General features: G+C 37.3%; 1 protein-coding gene across 1 annotated transcript; it reads right to left on the reverse strand.

The window, feature by feature from the left end:
- Window positions 1-1,191: 1,191 nt before the first annotated feature.
- Window positions 1,192-24,276, reverse strand: etnk2 (ethanolamine kinase 2). Its single transcript, XM_026933002.3, has 8 exons — window positions 23,893-24,276; window positions 18,334-18,593; window positions 15,399-15,539; window positions 12,088-12,230; window positions 10,421-10,504; window positions 10,145-10,305; window positions 9,059-9,132; window positions 1,192-5,694 (listed from the first exon to the last, which is right to left on the reverse strand). The coding sequence occupies exons 1-8, from the start codon at window positions 24,097-24,099 to the stop codon at window positions 5,622-5,624; spliced, it is 1,143 nt and encodes a 380-aa protein (XP_026788803.1). The 5' UTR covers window positions 24,100-24,276; the 3' UTR covers window positions 1,192-5,621.
- Between the last annotated feature and the right edge of the window lie 960 nt (window positions 24,277-25,236).

Consider the following 25,236-nt stretch of genomic DNA (forward strand, 5'->3'; position numbering starts at 1 on the left):
GTGGAGTTGCTGTTACCAAGTTGATTATTTTCCAATAACAGCATGTGTTTTATTCATCTAATACCTACCACAGCAATTTACACCAACAAAGGAATATGTCATACTTTTTATCCAGTTATAGTTACTTTTAAACTTGTAGAATGTCCATGAGACAAGTTAGCTCCTGTTATCTCTTATGTTATAGCAGCGATAAATAATCGTTCCTTCAACGGCCTCTTTTCTCCCTTCTCTTTTGATATTAATAAGACAAAAAGTATTTTTATACAGAGAAACCACCAAGTGTAAAAATACTTTCCCATTTGTAGAAAACTTAAACTTAAACTTGGACTGTTACAAAGTGCTTAAAATGGAGACTCCTTCCATAAACATTAAATCTCTTTCTGACCAATCAGAGGTGAGAATTCTACGGCGCTGTCATAGGAAGACAATCAACCAGATAAACTCAAATCTATTGCCTTCTAATTCCCTTATTCATTCTGGATTTTTCGTTTTAAAAGTCTTAAACACATCTTACCGTGGTGTTTGATTTCCAGTTTCTTAAAAGGTGTAGAAATTAAGGCATCAGTAACACACACGGATCTAAAGCGGATGAAAAAAGGTGAATTATTCACTATCATCTCCCCAAAAAGTCCTGGATATGGGGATTCTGGCTACATATATGTACACACTGCTATAACACATGTGCTACACATATTAATGCTGATATACATTTCTAAAATGTACAAATTGTGATGAGATCGACTTGAATTAGCATTACGGATATTTATGTATAAAAGTCTTAGTTTTGAAGACCAAGCATCAAAACATTCAAATGAATCTGGATGAGTAACTTACCTGAAATGGGAAAACCAGAATAGTAATTAAACTGTAATGAATAATATGTTAATTTAATAATTAACTTTAATACATAATTTCAAACAAAAAATGTAAATAAAATTTTTTATAATAATTTATTTTGTGGTGGTATTTTTATTTAAATTACTACGTGTAGTAAAATAATACAGTTTAAATCATTCTGTGGTTTCATAATACAAGAATAAATCACCAAATATTTGAATTATTGGACAAAGCTATGGTTTAATGCTACCTGCTGATACAGATATTATTCTAATATCACTGTACATCAGCTTAGTGGTATTTATTAATACTAATTCAACACGTAATTCTATATGTGAAATGAGTAAATGACAGTTTAATTCAGACAGCATATTTTTAATGGAAATCTTTAAGATGTTAAATTACTCCCTTCAGCGCTCGAGCCGAAGTCGAAAGGGTCATTTTACAGTACAGTATCGTCTTTTTCACAATATTTCACAGTATTTACATTTCCTTCAATGTCACCTGTGCTCTTCATCTCAAACCTACAGCGCTCTCTGGTGGTGATGCGTGCGTACGCCGCACCTCCTGGTTAACAGTGACCATATCAGAGAGAAACATCAGGAACCAGTCCAGTCCAATTCCAGTCCAGTCCAATTCCAGTCCAATTCCAGTCATGTCCAATTCCAGTCCAGTCCAATTCAAGTCCGGTCCAGTCCCAGATATAAAATGGTAATGTCGAGATTAAGAGAAACACACTGTTATCTGTACACTGCTTCAAGTCAGTTCAGTACATTCACAGAACAAAAAAAAATTAAATGTAATTTTAAAAAAAAAAAAAAGAAAAGAAAGGAAAAAAAAGAACTACAAGCTGAGAAAATAACTGTAATGGAAAATGAAAAAAAAAAAAAAAAATTCTAAACAACCTTGAGAGATGCAATGAGTTACATTAATGATTTTTAACATTAGTGTTACTTCATGTGCATATTTTAAAAACATGGGCCTTCGCACGTTCAACTTCTTTGTACATTTTTAGTGTTTGTGTGTGTGTGTGTGTGTATTTTTTACTCCAAGAGAAACAGATGAAATCTCCTTATGTTACAGAAATACCACAAAAGCTCTGCCTAAGAAGTTACAAATCTGAAGTACTGGCTTTTCTTGATCACTCTCAGAAATCTCAGTACCAAACGGTACTTCTCCTTGTCGCTAGGCTGGTACCATTTAGTGGGTGGACTTTTTAAAGCTTTAAAGGCACGTAAGTGCTCCTTAAGGTCTAATGTCTCTGATAGTACAACGTCTGCGCCAAGGAAAAGTAGTTTGGTACCTTTATTCCAGAATAACTGCAAGCATCCATTCCAGTTTTTTTTTTTTTTTTTCCCCCAATGCTAGAATATTTTCTTCCTAGGACAACCTTAATGAGGAACATTCACATATATACACCTACAGTGAACATTATTGCATTTCATCACACCACTGAAACAACACTCTCAGAAATAAAAGGTACCAAAGGTACTTTTACTTGTCACTGACTTGGTACCATCAAGGGTACATCATTTTATCTATAGTATTTGTCTTTCACCTTTAAAAATAACTGAAGGTCTAAAACTGGACCTTTAGGCCCAGTGAGTTACATTTAATGCTTTACTCTAAAAGCTGATTAATTGTAAAAGACACACTAAATTGTACTTCAGCAACAAGGACAAAGACAGTTTGGTACCTTTATTTCTGAGAGTGCAGAAAAAAGAAATTCAAAGACTGACAGACAGCAGCACTCATAACCATGTCTCAAAAAAAAAAAAAAAAAAAAAACTAAAAACAAATCTTATAAAGCTTTCAAACATTTAAAAATGGAATAAATAAGAGACGAAAGACAAGAAAGGAGAAGTCAAAGCCGGGATAAACTCAGCCGTCAGATCGTTTAGGATCATTAGTGACTCAGTGGCTACAAAATTATTCATGGTGTTGCTGAAGTGCCTCTTGGCTCCAGTTATTGCCTGCAGGTTCGGCTTTTTCATTATTAACCAGCGTCATCAACCATTAACACACGGCAGGGCACCTGAGCAGCGGGGACGCAGGAAAACACACGCCTAGCTCGAGCTCATCGACCTCCAAAATCAATCTGCTTTCATGTTGCTGTGAAAATGGCACTTGGTTTAAAATAGGAGCGGGATTCACACTTTGGTTAGGAAGAGCCTCGAGTTAGAGGAAGTGTCTAAAGCAAAGAGATGCAAAGCTGAAAATGAAATGACACGAGCTTAAATTAATGTATTTCTGCAGAAGCCCTGAAGCACAAGCTGTGAAAAAAAAAAAAGTGCTGTGTCATTATTTTGACTTAATATGCCATTACTTCGCTAAGTAATAACTAAGTTATTACATCAAAATAATGATATTAAGTATAAAAAAAGTACATATCTTGAAATAAGTTAAGCTAAAATAAGATCTTAAATCGAAATAGCAGCATCCTGAAATTATTAAGTTCAAATAAAGACATATCTTGAAATTAGCTATTAAATTAAAATAATCAGATGTTATGTTGTTATTACAACTTAATATTTTGTTATTTCGAGATAAGTCACTATTTTGACTTAATATCTTGTTATTTCAAGATGTTATTTGGATGTAATATCTTGATATTTTGACTTACTAAGCCGATGTTTTAAGCAATTACTTTCTTTCAACTTAATTAAGATCAAGATATGTCCTTATTTTGACGTAATATCTCATTAATTCTAATTAATATCTTCAAATAACAAGTAGAAATAAAGAGATCTTAAGTCGAAATCACAAACTATCTTGGAAAAAAAAACGTATGTCATTATTTCATGTTATCATGAAATGAGTTATTAAGTGCAACTAATGTCATTATTTCAACTTAATAACTCGTTATTTCAAGATATCGTTATTTTGACTTAAAGCAATATTTCAAGATATAATTTCTACGCAATTGTAATTTCTCATTACATCGACTTACTGAGTCAAAATAACAAAATATTACATCAAAGTAACATCGTGAAATAACAAGTTAAGTCAAAATAACAAGATCTGATGATTAACTCTATTTCAAGGTATGTCATGATTTTGATGTAATCTCTCATTCTGACTTTAAGATATGTAGTTATTTTGACTGAAGATCTCATTATTTTGACTTAATATCTTGCTAATTCAATATATGGTGTTATTTTGTCTTTGTCTTTGTATTATTTTGACTGCTCTAACACTTAAAACTGACGGAATGGTCATAGCGTTGCACTCATTTTGACCGTTTGATTTTTGACGTACCGTACCTGAATGCATTTAAGTGAATTAACAGTCATTAGCCATATGAACGTGTTAAAATGAATTCCACTAAAGCAACGTCTGGCTTACTGATTATCTGGGATACAGTTTATGCAATATGAACTGTAAGCTAATATACAATAAATTAGTGTTAGTGTGAAATATTAAGTCAGAATAACAAGATATGTTTTAAAAACTAGAGAACTCAAAATAAGTTAAAATAAGGACACAATTAAGGACACAAGGACACTATTAACAATATACCTTTTTTTCCACTCCTTTAACTGGTTCCAGAAAGGAGACAAACTACAGGAAGTGTCTTAGTAAGGTGTTTTGGGCCGATGCACAGCAAAAGACATTCCCTCAGTTGGTGTTTTGATGATGGTGGTGGAGAGTACGGTCTGACTGCGTTGCGATATGGTGAGTGTGAAGGCCATAGCATACGAGTTACATCGTTTTCATCCTCATCATAGGCTAAAGACGATCACTCGAATGAGACGAGTGGAACCGAAAGATGCCAGCAAAATAAATAATCATAACCTTGTAACCAACGTTTTTTCCTTTAATTTGTTTCCCGTCTGCTGTGATCATTAATAATACGCACATCATTAGTGTAAAGGCTAAACTTACATCTATTGCCTCTGGATTTAATGCTTGAGGAACTCGAGCCACACAAAGCCTTGACATCTGCTGGATCAAATTATGCAACGTGCTTATACAACCTTCAGCACCTTTTTCCTTTCAGGAATTGGTTGAACAGATTGACAATTTTTTTAGTCATTAGAAAAAAATTTCCAGGCAAGCGTCTGGGACTTTGGTTACCCGGTACGTCCCTCAGCAGGTAATGCGAGGGCAAACGGAGGAGGCGGAGGCCAGGGCTGAGATTTTTCCATCACCTGCACTGAGTGGAAAATTCAACAGAGTTACTCGTTACCATAAAAGCTTAAAAGGCAGAAAAAAACTGGTCCCCAGAAAGTGCAGGGCGAATGGCCCCGGTGGCCTTAACTTCTCAGGAATGTCTGGAGCAAAAAAAAAAAATCAAAAAAGTCATGCTTAACCAAGCATAGGCGTGCAGACTACCACATATGCTGCTACAGGTCTGAAAACTAATTTCTGTTTTTTTTTTTTTTTTTGGGCATCTTTCTCTCTCTCTCTCTCTCTCTCTCTCTCTCTCTCTTTCTCTCGCTCTCTCAAAAAAGAAAGCAAAGGCAATAGTTACATAGTTGCAGAGACACACTGTTAAAGCCCACTGCAAAAGAGGTTTGGGTGAATGCATGCGATAATAAATATAAAAGTGAACCAGAAATAAATAAAGTGCAAAAAAAAACAAAACAAAACAAAAAACAAAAAAAAGACAAGTGCGTTATGACGTGATGAAATGTGGAAGTAAAGACACACAGGTGGACCGAGTTGCGATTGAGTGGAGGGACCCGGGGACTCGACCTGCCCTCGTACCCCAGAACCCTCCCCTTCCAAAAAAGTTCCTCCGCTCCCACGGTCAAAGCGTCAGCTCAGTTTCTTGTCTCCTCTCACTCCGGGATCTTCAGGGCCATGACAGTCGGCTTGGTCTTGAAGTACTGATTGAAGCGCAGGACGGCGTATCTGGGAGAGGGGGAGGAAGAAAAGATCAGGAGTACTCTTTTTAGGAGATTATTCCAGGACTCGTATATACCTGACAACTCCTAATGACACGACTAAGAGAAACACATACACCAAAGTTCATCAAGCAATTATAATTTGAAAATAATTTCTAAAAGTTCTGAAGGTTAAAATTTGCTTTTACAATACAGTAGAACTCATTTATTACTCTGTTGTCAACTGAAGATGTGTGTAAAATCTTTTAGGCCAAATTTAACCCAAACAGATTTCCACAGGTTTTCCTAATCAGCTGTAAATAACCAAGCACGTTCTTGGCACAGATTAACATTTAGCCACGCCCAAAAAACTCCATAAAAGGCAAACCTCACTTAGAGCTGAAAATGGCAAAATGACAAATAAACGTTAAAAGAGCATCTCCTAAGCAGCATGTGCTAAACCTTCTAGTCATGCAGCTCAGCCATTACAGCCACTAAGCAGACGATATGTGGATCATGATAGTTTTGAGAGTGTACTCAGTTCTCAACTCCATTATTACTCTCACTAATAAGCCGCAAGTTCAAATGTTTCTTGTTCAATTCTTTTAATCTTTTTGTATATACTGAATAAAAATGATTCAATCTTTATAGTTTTTACCATAACGTTTGCAGGCACCTTTGTGGCAAAATCTCAGCAAAATAAATATTATGATTTTTATTTATCTATTTACTTACTATTATTTCCATATAGTGAAGTAACATGATATACATATTGCTGCCATATGACTCACCTCTAGAGTTGATAAATTTTGTGTTTTGATTTTAATAAAAAAAAATCATAACACATCATCTTAAATACAAAAAAGGTGTTTCCTGGTTTTCCAGCATTCACAGAAACCCTCAAGGTGTAAACTGACCCTCGTTGTAGCGATAAATGACCAAGATTATTTTGCTGCATTTTGTTAAACTACCACTGTTAATGTCTGAGCAATTTCCTAGTTTTGTGCCATTTTGTTCCAATGGTGCATAATATTTTGCATATTAAATATGACCAATGAGAACTTTTTAAGGTTGTTTTTTTTTTTTAATCATTATTTTTATTTATTTATGAACTCTACTGCTGAATCTGTGCAAACGTTCAAAAGAACAAATTCATTGTTTAAGGAAGCCTGTAAATATGACACAGTTCTTCAATCTTGTATAAAGCTTCTTACGATGTTGTACACCTCAAATCGTGTCTAATCCTGTTAAACTCAATATCACACTTGAACTATGCCCTTTTGCAGATTGTTGTTATAATCACACAAGGACACACTTTGAGTTCCGGCCTTGATCGAGCCCGTTTGTTTTGCTGTGTGCACAGTCTGTGCTTAAGACTGGAAGCCATTAGTCATTAGATCCAGGAGAAACAGAAATCCTGCCATGGGTTGATGGGGGTAATGTGCCAGAGCCTGAGCTGTCTGTTGACTCATGTTTCTGTGTTTCCGCTGCAAACAGATACCAGCGTCCTCTGTTAACAGAAGCAATGGCATTCGGCACCTTTTATTCAGAGGAGCTGCGGAGAAAACTGCTATGCACTCTACTGAGGCTTTCATTCACACATTCCACCCCACACTGACAGGCAATGTATTTTTAAAACAGAAAAACATTACGCAATACCTCCACTAGCCACCTTTAACACAGGAGATTTTTTTTTTTGCGAGAAGTGGGGGCCCAAGCATCATTTTACATACTTGAAATATTTGTTGGTGTTTCTGAACGAGTGCCTGACTACTCCTTCTTGAAACCACCTTTAAAGAAATATACTTGAATTTCATAACCATAACCATAATTTTGCTTATAACTGTGCTTCAAAATATAGCCAGTAGGCGGCGATGTATGAAAAGTATATGTGCATATATAGTGGTGATCAGGCAAATGAACTGAAGCCAGTCTTGCATTTGGAAAAACAACACAGTTCTTTCCGCAAATATTTACCACATAAACCGAAAATCAGTAACATGAGTCTAAATGTATAATAAGCAAAGATATCCAACAACACAAGATATAAACGGTGGTTAAAATAAAAATGCATAGATAAACAATAGCCTGAACTTAAAAATGAGCCTACAGTCTAATAGTCGTACCATTTCAGTAACTGTGTAACAGTGATGAAACATGATTAGCTGTGAAATAGCTACACAAAATGCAGCACAGCCAGTTGGAAGTGCGAGTAAATTTTCTACTAAGCGATCAGAATACCCAACAATATAATTATAAACCCTAACCAAAGTTTGTTTGGGTTTGTTTTGAAACATTTTGTTTGAGTATTTGTTTGGTATTGGGCTAGTATTTTTGGGTTTGATGTTACATTGGGTTGCCTTTTTGCAAATCTGACGAAATGAGATTTGAACACTTCATAAGAGTTCACTGAAGACGTTAGAGAGAAAGCATTGGAAAATACCAGGTGTAAACGGAGAGCCAGGGTTAATGCCAAGTCTGAGCCATAGTTTCGAGTTTGTGTTATATATATATCACATTTGGTTTGTGCGATATTGATTTTGACTTGCTTGTGATTTACTGCTAAAAAGTAAACTATGTAATCGTCCAGAAGCGACAGCCTAAGACAGGGAAATGAGCCTTTCCTCCATTTCAGGTTTAAAAAGTGTCAGGGAGGGCATAATAATATTACCTGCTTGCACAGCATATTTAATCACTTTCTAATTATAATCAACATTAACATTATTTGTAATGTATTAGATTTGTTATTGGCCTATTAATCTCTGGTGGTAAAAAAAAAAAAATAAAAAAAAAATCTTCACCTATGCAAATCATTCCACATTCATACATGGACTAGCTCATCTGCTGTTTTATTGGTGGAGAAAAAGACTGTTTTTTCCGCATTATTTCTGAATGACAACTTGCGTAAAGGTTGACAGCTTGGGTAATATAATATAATCAAAGTAAATGTCACTGAATATCGTGGCAGTGTACTATACTATCGTGTAGAGACGATTATATCGTTATATCACACGAGCCTAAGTCGCATATTTTAAATGCTTCACGGAATTCTGTAAGTCAGTTTGAAGTAAATAGTTTTTCTGTGTTTTCTTAGTCCATAATAAACATATCAAACTTCTTGTTAATGGTAATCGCTCATACACTACAGATACACTGGATAGAGACAGAGCTGAAAAACACCAGAGAATCCCTTAAGAAAAAAAAAAAAATAATAATAATAATAATAAATCAAGCCTATGTCTATTTACTTTACAAGCTCGAGGCAACATTAGTTCTAAAATCCCTTTTGCGAGTGATTATATCTGTGATGATCTAACTGTTTTTGGTGCATTGATTGTTTTTTACTAACCTAAATGCCAATGAGATCAGAGTGCTTTGGGAAAGCTGCTTACCCGAGGAAGTCGAAGTCAATGGAGGAGTACTTGGCCTGGATGAGGGCCCAGAAGCCCCAGAAGAAATGTGATGCCTGTCAGAAGAGAGGAACAAAAGCTTAATCACGGTAACTTCACTCTCGCAGGCCTCGTCTACACGAATATTTTTAAAAACATCGCGGTCTTCCAAAAAAACACTGTTTTTGGGTCACTGAAAAGGAATCTTTTCAAAAACGTGCTCTGTAAATTCTTGTTTGATAACGTGTTTGCAATTTAATTTCAATTTGTTTTATTATTACTAGTGGTGTAAACCTCAGGCTTCCACATGATACGATACAATTTCGATTCTTAAGGCAGCGATTCGATATTTCACGATAACACTGAATGTGATACAATATGATAAGATTCGATTCTTTATTGAGAATCTGGGGTATGCAAACGCATAATTCACAAACGATGATAATGTAGAGAAGGACTATTTTAAAAGTTATGAGTCAGAGTTATGAGCAAGTCACCAAATCACCTATTTACACATCAGTTCAAAAATACATATTTTTTCCACACCAGTTGTCTGTCCTTTTTCAATAATAATAATTTATAATCAATTATAATCGATAATAATGTATTTATGATTGTTGACTTGTTGATTCATTTCAGTAGTTGCCTATTAAATCGATCTATCGATCCAAATCGTCCGTTACATTTCGGATAAGACCTGACAAACCTTAAGCAGTAGTTCCACCTCGTCGTCAGCCCACGTGTATGAATCCTTGTCTTTGTCGTTTTTTTCACTGCTATGTTGGTGTTTTTCAACATTTTACCTTTTCTATTGCTCACTACGCAGCTCATAATGTTATTCTTGAGATGTTAATGGTTTATGCCGTACTGTCTCTGTGCTCACATGAGCATTTTTGTGTGGATGGAGATGTACATTTTCAAAAATAAATCCACATACATCTGGGTGGGGCCTCAAGCACACACATCGCTATCAGTCACCTCCAGCTGAAAGCACAAGTGTGAAACCCCCCCCGCCCCCCCCCCCCCTTTTTTTTTTTATGAGAAAGTTTCTCTTTTTCCCCTTCACTCTCTCATTACTTATTTACTCACCAGTGAAAACTTGTTGACCTGCACATACAGGGTCTCGAGCTCGCACTGGCTCACTTCCTCTCCCTTCTTGGTGAAGTGCTTGTAGGCCTTCAGGTAGGTGTGCAGCCAATCCAGCTGCATCTCCCGACTCGGGTACAGGCCGTAGTCCAGTTCACTCATGCCTGTCTCACACACACACACACACACACACACACACACACAGATATATTCAGCGCATGACTTCAAAGCTTTAACGCTCCAGGCCACAGCATTCATCATTCTGTGTGACTCACTCACCGGCAAACTCGTTGAAATGGTTCCCAATGTCAAATGCCTGGTAGTTGTAGCTTGAGTACTCATAGTCTATGAAGCGAACATAACCTGTAAAAGCAAGACAGATGGAAAATGAACAGAGCCACACTCCATTTTACTCAATAATCTCAACTAAACACGCTTTGAGGATTCGAGGATTTAGAGACCCAGAAACTTTTAGTCACAGAAACTGCATGCTAAGCTCGCTAGCTATGATGAATAAAGCAGTTAGGATTGTTATGCTATATTTCAACAGGCTTACCTGCTGTTAAATAATTGAGATAGTTTGAAATTCCTATACAGGAATGCGAGTTAAATTTTAGCTAAAGTTAATAATATTAGACCATCCGAGACAGATGAAGATTTCTAATTTGCATACTCATGCATATTCATAGATGCTGACATTTTTAATTGAGGGTGTGGACCGATGTAGAGATGTTATGACACCACTTTAGTAGGCTTTTCTTGATTAACTGTGTGCTGTTATAGGAAAATAATCAACGACCGGCTGGTGTTATGTGGCCCACTACATCAAAGTTGATTATTTTCCAATAACAGCACATCCCAAAGTGTGTTATTCCTCTCAGATCACAGAAATTTGCCACAATTCAACAGTTCCGTGAAACAAGTTAATTTCTGTTATCACTTATGTTACAGCAGCTATAAACAGTCCTTTTTTTCTTGGAGTTAAGAAGGCAAAAAGTGTAGCTTGCCATGTTAGCGTTAAACCGCAAAGCGCAAACTCCTCTAACCTGACGATGGCGGACAAATTAAAGTTACAGCACTGACACTGGAGACTGCTTCTAAAATGCTAAATAAACATCTCCTGACAGAAAACTTCACCATATCACCAATTACAAGCGGTTTATATGGAGCTTTGAAACGATAACGAATTAGAACAAACACATTACTATAAACCTGCGATTTTCCTGTCCAAGCTGCTGTTATAGAAAATGATTCAACACCTTTTGACCAATCAGAATGCAGCATTCAACAGTGCTGCGCTATAACAACGTGTAACCCATGTGCTGATCTACAGGGTGTCCCAAAAGTCTCCACATAAAGGGGAAATTAACACTTTTTAGCAAAATGTTTTCCAAAATTTTTCATACTTTAGTTTGAAGTATGAATTTTTTTTTATAGTTTATATTATAATTTTTTCAGATAGCCTTTAAGAATGCCTTTGACAAAAGAAGAAGAACGTATTGAAATCATTCTCATGGCTGGATCAGGAAGGATGTGATGGACTTTAACAGGAAACATGGCAAGGACATCACACACCACACTGTTGCCAGACTGGAAGTGTTGCGGACCAACTGAGAAGTGGACGTCCACAAACATCCACTGACGAAGGCACAACAGCACGTGGTTTTGGCGTACACAGTCCCCTATGCACAGAGACTTTTGGGACACCATGCAGTTCATCAGACTTTTTATATATGGTGGATAATAATATTTCATATGTTAAGAATGCACTGTTATGAGCTTGTTGTCTCGCTCAGCTCAGGTTTAGGACGTTTCAAAAGAGAAAACTAAAACCAACATGATAGATTTATGATCTTAGATGATTTACAGTAACATAAAATAAGATAAACAATGAGGAAATCATTTCCCTAGCTATTAAACAAAGATTAAACACGTCCTCCACACACCTTCCTTCACGTTGTGTATGATGTTCTTGCAGAGCAGGTCGTTGTGGCACAGCACCACAGGCGAGCCGAGCTGAGACAGGTGTTCCTTCATCCACGTCATTTCCTCTTCCAGCACTTCCTTACTGGGAACTTCCTCTCGGATTCTGCGGAAGAGAAACATAAACGGTTCGGCCTTTTTTAAATTTTTTTTTTGAATTTCTCCAGGCATCTCAGAATGCTCTTCAACAAGCTTACACTTCAGGACTGTCGAGATGCCTGAAGAGAGAACCAGCTTATGATCAGTGCTGCTTGATAAATAAAATGCTGAATTAAATCAGAAAAAATGTGTCACTGTGGCAGGGAGGATTAGTTTTATTCTGCTTGTTATGCTTTATTCTGATTGTTAAACCTTAAAATGATTTTTTTTCTCATCAGTAAACATCAGAAGCCTGTTGCTCCATGTTCAGAAGGTGCTCCTAGACTCGTATAGATTTAAATACAAGATCTGAAATTTTTTTTTTTGCCTCCTGAAAAAAAGAAGAATGTAAATTTGTTTTTGTTTTGATGATGATGCTAGTATGACTCTGTTCCTATTAAATGAAGGCAGAGTGACTGCAGGCATGTATTACAAACATGTGACTTAGTTCAGATAAGCCTTATTATTTATTGACTTATTTATACCATCAGGAATTCCCATATAGCTGAAAAAGTAGTGTTCTAAACTCAAAACTGGACTTTTCAGGGACTGTTTCTAGCCACTTTGTCAGCTGCTCCGAGCTTCCCGTTTCGAGAACGCCCATAAATCCGCCTACTTTCTAGAAAAGGGTAATCAGCGGGAATGTCCCCGATCGCACCGTGATGTCCGCCACTCAGCACTTAACGACCCGGTGCGCTGAAACCAATCAGCGAGCCATTGCCATGGAGCACTCTCCTTGAGTAATGGGCTTAAGAGACTAATTCTGGAGCTGCAGTCGTCTGCAAACACACAAACACACACAGACACACACACACCAACCACGACTGACCCTCTCTCTCTTTCTCTCTCTATTGGATTGGCACGGCTGCAAGTCACCCCATTGACCCTAATCTGAGACCTGCTTCGTCAACACAGGCAGTGGGCCTGTAGGAAACGGCTGAGACGATAAATCAGGTCTGCGATGTCACTCACATGGTGTAATATGCGGAGACTAAAGCCGGGCAATATGATGATATGATATGGATAACGTGATCAATTATGTCACAACAGACTTTTCTTAGATATAGCTAGTATCGTGATTCTTTTTTTTAAACAAACTGGCAACTCGAATTGAAGGCAGTTAATTTTATGTCAGAATTGTGAACTAAATGTTTAAAATTATATAATAATTATTAGACTTATTATTTAAAAGTAGGCTTGACCTCACACTATGTACTTAAGCCCCGCCTATTGTTTATTTTCATTGGTTCTTGTCCTTAATACAATGTGATGTTATCAGTATTGTGATAAATTATGTCACAATACATTTATTTGATATATTTTCAAATAATTTTGTTTTAAAATTTTTGAAAAAAAAAAATTATAATCTGATTGGAGGGAGCTGACTTGTTGCTAAAATTTTCTACTGAATCCTAAAAATTGCAAAATCCAATTATTTGTTTTTGTTATTATTAGATTTATTATTGATTAGAATTTAATATTGTTAGTAAAATTTTTCTCCTTTTAAATTATAAGTCATTAATGTCTGCAGACTTTAAATAAAAGTATCATTAAACATTCGTTTAAATGCAACAGAAGAGAAGCTGTGTTACGAGAGCTGAACAGTAACACTGTAACAGCAATGAATCTAGAAACGATACCGAATTTCCAGAAACGAAGCCGATAAAACGGATTAAATGTAAAACCTTCGATTACTGCTCTGCTCTCGATGACCTTGCAGACGGTCTAATGACTGATAACCGCTTCTGCCATGTGACACATGATACATCACGCTGTTCCTGATAAACGGAGGAATGTAAACATCTGCAGGGCTGCGAGAGCCTGCGTCTCTGTAATTCACCAGCTGGTGATGACTGACCGTCCTTACATAATGGCCTTACAGGTGCACGCTGACTCTGATAACGCTCATATCATCAATAATTCTGCTCGCTCGGCTAGAGCAGATCTGATGCAGAGCGCAAAGAAAAATAAAGTGCACCATCATTTCACAAAGCAGTGAAAAAGGCACTAATATATTAAAATATTGTAAATAAAAACTCTAAATGCAGCCGTAAAAGAAAAACACAGGCTGCTTATCCCTGATCTTTTATTATTATTAGACCTACAAGTGAATTCTTTGTTGAGACGGTGTTAATTACTTTAACACCATATAAAGCTAGGTTTGTGTTTTGTTGTCGTCTGGTCATTTATTCAAAGAGCACTGCGCAGCTAGAGACTCAAAAATAATACAATAATGCAAGAAATGACTTGTCGTGACGGAAACTAACTGCTTCAAGACTTTGTGAACAAGAAGCTAAATAAATAACAATTTATTTCCTCTCTTTCAAGCAAAAAAATTCCTCTCTTTCAAGCAAAAAACACACAAAAAATCATTTCTGACATTAACATGGTCTTTTCTGGTGTTAACAAAAGGCTTAAAGTGGATTTTTTTTTTTTTTAGTTTTATCAGGATCACAAGATTGAATCCTGAAGATGCCATAGCCATCTGTGGCTGGGAGCCAAGGAAACAAAAATGGCCGCCCTCTCTGGATGGGAAGGATGGCGTTTTACACTCGCTCTCTATCTTTCGTCAATCACAGTGACACTGTGGGCATCTGTAAGCTCAGGTATGCGGAAGAGGGCAGCAGTTAGAAAAGACGAAGAAAAAAAAACCCACACAAAAATGGGGCTGGTTTCTTTCTAGCCCAGACTGTAGATTCTCACAGCCTATCAGTGGCAGTCATCTCAGTTCAAACTGACTTTGAAGAAATAAATAAGGAAGCATAAATTATCCAATCATATTTATCCAAATTTGGCTATCCAACCAAATTACACAAAGGGACAAACTATAAACGTATAAATATTGTTTGGGTTGAATGAAACAGTTGGCTATTCGGACGAGACAGGACATAAAGCATAAGAAAGCAGGAATGGTGTTCTATATCTGTCTTTCAGTGATTGCGTTCCTGTGTGTAAGCGTAACAGTTTCATGCCTACGATGAGATCCTTTGCTACATGGCCCAAACATAATGATTTCATAATAATACTCTTATGAATATTCACTGAATATAGCAGACGTCATGTCAATCAATTCTGAAATTATTTGCTTGTGCCAGCTTTTCAGACTCACTCCGTTATGTATCGGGGCTCGGCTTACCTGGAGTTGGAGGCTTGGTCGGTGAACTCAGTGGCCACTAGGGAGAAGTACTTGCGCATCTTGATCCACAGGTTGGGTTTGGGAATGCAGCCATTGTGGGCGTGGATGGCGTGGATGCGGGCCATTTCTGTAGCGATGAGTCTGACAAGAGACAAAGCTGAGATTAAAGCCTGACGTCTTGATCACGGCCACATGATTAAATCATCCGGCAAAGTCACATACAAAAACAGCACTCAATGTGGCATGAATAACTTCTGTCGAGAGTGGCTTGGAACTGGTTTCTGATTACTGTTGATAGACCACTTAGAAGCGGATATATACTAAATGTTTGTTCTGATTGTCAAATTGATACAGGACAGTCGTTGCATTTATTGAAATGGCATCATTTTTCATCGTATAAAAAAAAAACGGGAGAGTTGAAAAGCACAAACGGGAGATATGGAAAGCACATAGTTTGATTTTATCTTTATTTGTTTCTTTTTTCTACTATCTTACATTTATAGGCCATCAAAAGGTTTTATGCATGTTGGTAACTAATAAAAATAAATCCTACATCTGATTTTTTTGGTGATTTTCTGTTTTTTTTTTTTTTCCCCCAGTGTCTTTGGGTCCAGTGTGTTAATACAGTATTAGTATTAGTATAGTATATTACAGTATAGTATAGTATAGAATTCAAGTGAAAAAGGAACAATCAGATCACATTGGCTAGGCTGTGCTGAAAAATAAAAGAAAAGAAAAGCTGAGTTGACCCGTAATGGGGTATTAAACCAAAATTTATTAGGTAGATACTTTAGGACTAGTTACATAAAAATTTCTTGCTGAAAAAGGTCTAGATAAGGAACTAACATGAGTGAATGGAGATAAGTCACATTTTAATGTTTAACCTTTAATTATTAATTCACACCTGCAAATAGGACAATTTGAAGTGCTTATGTTTTGTTTGGTAGTTCTGCTTCAGGTAACCACTTCTGTCTAGTGCCACAGACTCTGAACAGATGAGACGTCTGTTTTGACTTTGACGTGGGGAGAATAAATGCGTACTTCTCTGTCCATCTGGCTTTAACCATTCTGTTTTTGTAGTCGACTTTGCCCTTACCATGAAAACTGCCACAAGGTCAAGCTCCTTTGTAGTAGCAGAACAGTATCCGATGCAATCTTGGAAGGAGATCATGGATGAAATAAGCACGCTTGCACTACACTAATATAATTTGTAATGTAATTGTAATGTAATTAAATACTGTCCTACCAGAAATACTGGTAGGACAGTATTTAAAGATGGGTTAGTCGTGTATGTGTGTATATATATATATATATATATATATATATATATATATATATATATATATATATATATATATATATACATATATATACATATTTATTTACACACACACACACGACTAACCCGTCTTTAAACACTGTCCTACCAAACAAACACCGTCTTACATCAGCCCTTGTTGTAATGTGGTAACTTTTTAAAATTTCACAATCTCACCTGGAACAAAGTACCCAAATCTGCTGTTAAATCTACAGCCCTGCATTTAGTTCCAGTGCTAATGGAACACCTGATCTAGCTAATCTAGGGGATCTGGAAAAGTCTCCTCTTAACATTAGCGCATTAGCAATTCTGCAATGCGGAGATTTACGTGGAGCAGAAAACATGACTGAAATCAGGAAAGCCAAAAACACCCACCAGACACTTTATAATTCTAGTAGCGGAGTATAATTTCTCAAGGTCAAGTCTCAGCAGTCTATCTACATCTAAATGTCCGAGGAAGGACATTCCTTGAAGTGCAACACTGTAGAAGGAATACAGCTGGTTTGAAAGTGGAGTGAAGGACGACGAGATGGAACAGACACGTCTGCACGACCATCCTGACATTTTCACTCCAATTCCCACCTTATCGTGTTTCATGACGTTATAAGTGTGAATCCCCTACAGAGACGTAATTACTGTATTTTCCCACCATCCAGTAGAACTGCTGAAGCTCCTCGATTAACACCAAAGGTCTGTAACTTAAGACAAGTACAGCCGACTTGCCTTGGAATTTCAAAATTCCTTCACAAAGCACTTGTCTGAGGTAAACACCAGGCACCCGGGAGAAAAACTGCCACTCGTCTGCTATAGTTGATTCTTTCTTTCTTCCAGTTCTAGGAAAAAGATTGAGTAATTAATAAGAAAGTGTCCATGTAAACTTTTCTAGCGTCTACGTCTTATCTACAACAGATGAGCAGCAGCTTTTCACCCCCAAGCGTCTGGTGGTTATCGGAAAACCCCTGTAAAACCCCCATACATATAAATATATATATATATATATATATATATATATATATATATATATATATATATATACACACACATATACACACACACACTCCAGTTTCTACTGCGGCAGGTTTGTGAGCGCTGTTTGAATGCTTCCGTACTCAATTTCTAATTATTATTACCATTAAAAATTTCCAAAAAAGTGCCATTTTGGACCATTTTTGGCCAAATGTCTTCATCCTTAACAAACATATTCGACTGATGTTAGATATTGCATATACATGCCTAATGTTAGCACCTATAACGTGTCTAAAATCATACACTGATAGATTTTATTTCACATTAATGAAGTCAAAAATTCTCCATGTACCTTGACTGAAAGCGAGGCCTCATCTTTCAAGCGAGAAAGTTGAATACTAGTATGTGATGGGGGAAGAGGGCGGGGCTTCAAGGTAATACTCGAGACTTCAAAACACCTGTGCAACTGTCAAGCATTCCTGCTTCACGTGTCAGTTGGCTAAACTGCTATTTTAAGACTATTTTTGTGTATCTTGTGTATGAGCAATAACTCGTAGCAGCATCCTCCGATGCTAAAAGAGCTCCTACACAAATGCGTAAATCTTAGCTAGAAGTTCTTCAGCCACATACGTCATCGACTCTCAGCCTCACCTGAGCAGCACGGGGTCCCTGACGTCCTGCGTGCCGAGCGCGTCTCCCTGCATGAACTCGTAGCAGATGCCGTTGTTGAAGGTGCAGTAGAGGTGAGGAGCGCAGCCGTTGGCGTGGAGAACCTGGAAGCTCTTCAGCTCGTTGTCGCGGTCCACAATCAGCTCTGTCTTGTTGCCGTACACCCTCACCAGCACCACGTCCTCCGGGCTCTCGTCCACGTAGCAGCCCACCAGCTTGTTGGTCGTTCCATCTGTGAAAAGCTAGCATAAAGAGACACGTGGTCAAACATGAGGCTGAAACTGTTTATATTTTCACATTTATAAATTGAAGAAATTGGAAGGGTCTTAAAGAAACTATACAGGTTGAAAAGATCTGTGTGACAAAAGCATCCTAACTGACAAGCAGCATTAATAAACATGATTTTCCTAAAAAGTTCCTTCATCAAAGTTATAAATTACACATTTTTTCATATATGAATAAAATATATATGATGAATGCATAAAAAAAATCATGATTATTGTTGTTGTGGTTAATATTATTATTATTTGATCACAAGCATTATCAGATGACTGTTCTTTTATAACTTCATTATTACACCCTGAACTTACGTAGTTATCCTGGAAGTTACTTGTTTATCCTAGAACTTACTTTCCCTGGTACGAACTTACTTATCTTGGAACCTATCCTGGTACTCACTTATTTGTCTTGAAACTTGTTTATCCTGAAACTAATTATTTATCCTTGAACATGCTTTTCTGTATGAACTTGATTATCCTGGAACATTTCCTGGAACTAACTTACTTGTCCTGGAACAACTTACTTATCCTGAAACCTATCCTGGAACCAACTTACTTATCCTGAAACCTATCCTGGAACCAACTTACTTATCCTGAAACCTATCCTGGAACTAACTTACTTATCCTGAAACCTATCCTGGAACTAACTTACTTATCCTGAAACCTATCCTGGAACTAACTTACTTATCCTGAAACCTATCCTGGAACTAACTTACTTGTCCTGGAACTTTTCCTGGAACTAACTTACTTCTCCTCAGACTTACTTATCCTGGAATCTATCCTGCTACTAACTTACTTCTCCTGGAACTTCCTTTCCTGGAACTTGCTTATCCTGGAACTAACTTATTTATCCTTGAACATGCTTTTCTGTATGAACTTGCTTATCCTGGAACATTTCCTGGAACTAACTTACTTATTCTCCAAACTTACTTATCCTGAGACCTATCCTGGTACTAACTTACTTGTCCTGGAACTTTTCCTGGAACTAACTTACTTATTCTCAAACTTATTTATCCTGAAACCTATCCTGGTACTAACTTACTTGTCCTGGAACTTTTCCTGGAACTAACTTACTTATCCTCAAACATACTTATCCTGGAATCTATCCTGCTACTAACTTACTTTTCCTGGAACTTCCTTTCCTGGAACTTGCTTACTTATCCTCAAACTAACTTGCTTATCATAGAAGTACTTATTCTATTACTAACATATTTGTCCTGGAACTTGCTTTTCCTGGTATGAACTTGCTTATCCTGGAACCTTTGCTGGAATTAACTTATTCTGCAACCTATCCCAGTACTAACTTACTTGTCCTGAAACTTGCTTACTTACCCTTACCTACTTGTTCGGGAATTTACCTACTTATCCTGGAACTAACGATAAACAATAAATTCTTACTTGAATTGATAAAATATTTATTTCAGCTTGCTGGATGAACCCGCTGCGTTTCAGGAAAATGCGTCATGTGAAACAGACCCACACAATCCGCAACTCTTTGCCCACCAGAACATTTCTGACATTCCTGACATGGCTTTACATCGAGTTGGACGAGTAGTGCAGATCCTGGGCACAGATCAGCGCTCATACCTGATACAGCGCCGGATTTTGTAGGCCCATTATTCTGACCGATCTATTCTGGGAGAGAAAACAATGAGGCGAGTAACACCTGCTGTTTCTCAGTTACAAACAACCTGGTTTCTCATTTTTGCTCTTGTTAAGCCTGATAACGCACTCGTTTTTGCTTTGAACAGGTGTTTAGGAAACAGGAAATTACCCCACACCTTGATGAACTGATACATGTAAGTAGTTGGCAGATTCTGAGGCGAGAGTAGAAGTTCAGCAGGAAAACGTTTTAAGCAAATTAACTCAACACAGCACAATGAGTCTGGTCTGAGTAACAGCATTAGTACAAAATCAGATGGAAATGAAAAAAGGAGTTCTGGAGAACATTTTGGAAAAAGAAATATTTAAAGTTTGATCATTTTTTTGTGCATGTGGCTCAGGTAATAATCAACCCAAGATACTTCACTTTGTACCTCTCCTTTCTCTTTCTGGCAGGTCACGTGACCACAGTCATCTCGCGTCCTCTAATCACCCTGAGATGAAGGTGACTCTGAGCGCTGGTAATCTTTCTAATCTAATGAATGATGATTCTTTGAGGCTCGGTGCCAAACTCTGGTCTTGTCTGAATGGCAGCGTGCAGCCCACAGTGAATAACACACTGAGAAACAATGCGGGCCTTCTTTCATTTATAAAGCTATGGAGCTTATGTAGGAGGAATGTGAAAGCTAGGGAGGTTATGTAGGAGGAATGTATTAAAATAAAAGTGAAAGTGATAGGATTAGGGGGCGATATAACAAAAATATCATATCGCCATACTTGTGCATTTCACGAACGGTCAAATTCTTGAAATTCTTAATTTAATATCTACATAAAAATAATTACTTAACATAGAAAAAGACAAGAAAATAAAAATTCAGTAATTTATTTTGTACAATTTTAAGGATTCAGAACAAAATATTAACTGCTTACAGAGTTTGTAACTGTTATAAAAAATACTGACAATACACTCAATATCTCAGAGAAGTGTAGTGTGACGTAATTTATCATGATATCGATATTATTTATGGAATAAAACATATGGAGGGGCGTGCCGTTACACATAGTCCAATGCAAAGTGTATTATTTTCCAATAACAACACATACTGAAGCATTTTATTCCTCTTATACCACAGCAATTTTTCAACAATTACAATTCTAAATGTATTAAAGAAAGACACGTCGCAGAGTTCTATGTTTATAGTTACAGTTAATGTTATGGGACATCCACAAACAACTTCGCTCCTGTTATCACTTACGTTATAAAAGCTATAAACATTCGTTCAACCACCAGCCTCTGTTTTTTTCTCTGTCTTGAAGTTAATACGACAAAAAAATGCAGCTTGTCATGTTACCAAGAAACCAGGAAATGTAAACCGTAAAAGAAATCTGTCCTGAAGACTTTCCCATGGTGGAAAACCTACTGTTACAAAGCGCTCACACTGGAGACTCCTTCCATTAAAAGCCGCACCATATCGATGATTATACGTGTTTTTTAAATAACAACATATTGAGTCTCAGTGTTAGTTGTTACTACAGAAATGATAACATTATAGAAGAAAAAGTGTATTAATATAAACCCGTGATTTGAATTACAGCCTGCACTGTTGTCAAAGCTGCTGCTAAACCTTTTGACCAATCAGAATTGAGAATTCAACAGTAAAACAATGGTGTAAATTATTATTGTCCATAGATACCTAGTATAGGACAGTCTATACTAAAAGCACAGAAAGTTACGCTAGCATTATCAAACCCCATTAAAACACACATCGGTGACTTTAGTGTAACACTAACAGTGCACATTATCCCTTATGCAGGCAAACAAATGACAACAGGAAATAAATACAGGTCACATCCTGCGTCTGAGCAGCAGTATAATGTGGGTACAGCGCAAAGGGAGAAGGTTATGATTTGGTTAATGAGTCATCTGAAATATACGTGAAATATCAGAGACTGCGACGTGGCACCATTCAAAGTTTTGTCTGACCTCAGCGCCGGAAGATTTATTGCATTCTCCTGTGTTACGGTTGAACTGTAAACCTTCGCTGTCACGCGCTCCTCAGACGTGTGATGCCAACATACAGTAAGGCATCTTCAAGTATTTAATGAAGGAAAGAAGAGTGACACTAAAAATGAATGTTAACATCCAAGTCATTGGATAGAAAGAGAGAAGAAGATGTTAGTGAGTAACAGAGGAGGTATAAAATCACCAACACCTGATGATACTCCTACTACTGTTCTCAGAAAAGTGTATTATGGTCAATTATGTCACAATATCAATATCGTATTGTCGTATTGTTATAATGCATATCGCCCAGCCCTAGTTCATGCAATGGTTTGGGAAGCACTTTTCCAAAAACACTGTAAAGGTACAGAGAGAGAGAGATAGAGAGAGAGTTTAATATGACACTCGTTCTATCACAGCGAAGGAAACTCGGCTGGTCTCGGGAAAAATGCCCGATACGGATCCTGCGTTTCAGTCACGATATCGATATTCCGTATCGGATCAGCGCATCCCTGAATTCGTCTTGGTTCGATGTGCTCTATCATAGTGTGTCAAAGTGGGAATGCATGTAGGCGTAGGTGATACGTGCACACCTGCGCACTTCTGCACTTCCGACTCACTTTCTGCATGGTTCCACATGGACACCCTAAAGATTTGCTCATCCCAAAAACATTTCACTTATTATTCCCATAGTTTTGCTCCCAAGACCTGTTGCTGTAATCATAAAGACTCATCCCAGGACTCAATCACAATCGGCTCATCCTTACAACTCACTGAATACTGTCTGTTGTTACACTTCTACACTGTAATGACTGATAATCCTGCTATCCAGGGTGATGGAGAACAGGACCGGTTCTTTTAGAGTCGGGTTCCTCTCAGGGTTTCTTCATCATGTCAACTGGCTTGCTCATCGGGGGTCGAAATCGACATCTGCAAACCTGCTCTGTCACAATGTCTACGGTCAAATCTGCTACGCCAATGAAATGGAATCGAACTGCACTGAATGACAAGGTTAAAGCAGTTAGTAGTCAGTAAGAACTAATCCTGAGAAGTTAAATGAGAAAGCCAGACAGCTGTGTGTATCATGTAAAGCTGGGTGGAGAGATGCAGATATTCAGCTGGTGCAAAGATTCACAACAAGACAGCAAGATCATACCACTCCCAGAGTAAGATGAACTCTGAATCACCTGATTCATTAAGACAGCTGCTTAATTAATATAGCTGGTTAATCAAGACAGCTGGTTAATCATGACATCTGGTGAATTCTCCATGCCCTCTCTGACAACCTAAGACAGCTAGCTGGCTGTATTATTAACAACTCACTAACATGCTTGCTTGGAGCTAGTTAGATAAATAACTAGCGTTAGACACTTCAACTTAGCGACCAAGCCCCATTCATATGTTACATGGCTAAGCTTCGGTTGCTATGCTAATGCTAGTGCCGGTATCATTCATAAGCTCAAGCTAGCTGTCACTAACACACACACACACACACACACACACACACACACACACAGAGCTTGAACAGGTGATTTATTGTGGCTTTTATAGTCATAAAGTGGTGTAAATAGTAAGTAAGGCTAGGCGGTAAGGTGTGTTAATGGAGCGCTAGCTAGTGACCATGACAAGCCCTGGTTTCAGTGAAAACGCCCAGCCTACCTTGGTCTTGACCTGGTTAATGTCCCATGTTGGCCGCAGCTCTTTTATTAATTTGATCGCCCCTTCTTTAACGTTATGCTCATCGACGTGTATTGGGAATTTTCTGATGGTCGGCGAGCCCACAGGCACGTGTATTTCCGTCTCCATAATATGGTTTATTTTCCGTGCTGAGTTAGAAATGTCTGATATTATTCGCTCTTGAGACATGAAAAAAAGAAAAGAAAATCAGGTTGCACACTGTAGCTGAACTGACTGGTGAAAATGAGAGTGCTGACTGTTTATACTGAGGCGGTCAGGACTCTGCACGCGCATTAAGAAGCCGGTGCGACTCGATTCAGGCACTGGGCACGATGGCTTCCTCAACAGGCTCCGCCCACAACGAATCATCCGATCACTGATCACGGACTGATGACGACCCATGGACACGCCCACTTTTCCACATCACTCCAACGCCCCCTCCCCCTTCCCTCTCACCCTAATACAAGGCCTCGCCCACTCCTCTGAGCCCGCCATTATATGACTTAAAGCAAGACACGCCCACTACAATGATGTCATCACGTACACAAACACGGACACGCCCACAATCCACTGACAGCCGCAGGTTTGTGCTATAGAGACGTTTTGTCATTACTACTTAATATATATATATATAACGGGTATAAAAGTTTGGAATAAGGAGTAATGGTGTAATGGTTTGGAGTAATAGTGTAATGTGGATTATATGACCTAGGGGAATTTTGTGGGGAATTTTTTTTAACATTTTCAACATTCATCATCAACTGATAATAATAATAATAATAATAATAATAATAATAATAATTATTATTATTATTATTATTATTATTATTGCAATTATTTGTAAAATGTTTTTTAAACAAAAATCAATTTAAAGAAATCATCATCATCAAAATTTATTGGAAAACATCTTGAATTATTATTGTTGTTATTATTATTATTATTATTATTATTATTATTATTATTATTATACACACTGGTCAACAAATACCTTGACTGAACATTTTTACAGTTTTTGAAATAAAAGCATTATCATAATTGTCACTATTATGTCATATTATAATCTACATTTCCATCATATTACCGTATAGTAAATAATAGTTTAGTCTTCTGCTTGTCCTGTACATATTGATGTCATATTGATAAAATAGGTCATTAAACTTTACTACACTGGACTTGGTTTCCTATTATGTAATGAAAATGAGTCTGCAGAATCCACTCTCGCTTCTGTGGTGCATTGCTCATGTATCGGACATTTATAATTCTGTCATGTGAGCCTTACTAGATCTTTCCAGGCCTCCAAGTCACTTACCTGGAGATTTGCTGGGT

Source organism: Pangasianodon hypophthalmus, chromosome 20 (genome assembly GCF_027358585.1).
Source record: "Pangasianodon hypophthalmus isolate fPanHyp1 chromosome 20, fPanHyp1.pri, whole genome shotgun sequence".
In the NCBI taxonomy this organism is placed as follows: Eukaryota; Metazoa; Chordata; class Actinopteri; order Siluriformes; family Pangasiidae; genus Pangasianodon; species Pangasianodon hypophthalmus.

What these genes read in the sequence shown, in the direction of transcription:
- etnk2 (XM_026933002.3), bottom strand. Translation starts at nt 24,099, where the DNA reads ATGTCTCAAGAGCGAATAATATCAGACATTTCTAACTCAGCACGGAAA. An exon ending in AGGGACCCCGTGCTGCTCAG is followed by an intron (nt 15,540 to 18,333) that starts GTGAGGCTGAGA and finishes GTCTCTTGTCAG; the next exon opens with ACTCATCGCTACAGAAATGG. An exon ending in CCATTTCAACGAGTTTGCCG is followed by an intron (nt 10,306 to 10,420) that starts GTGAGTGAGTCA and finishes TGTGTGAGACAG; the next exon opens with GCATGAGTGAACTGGACTAC.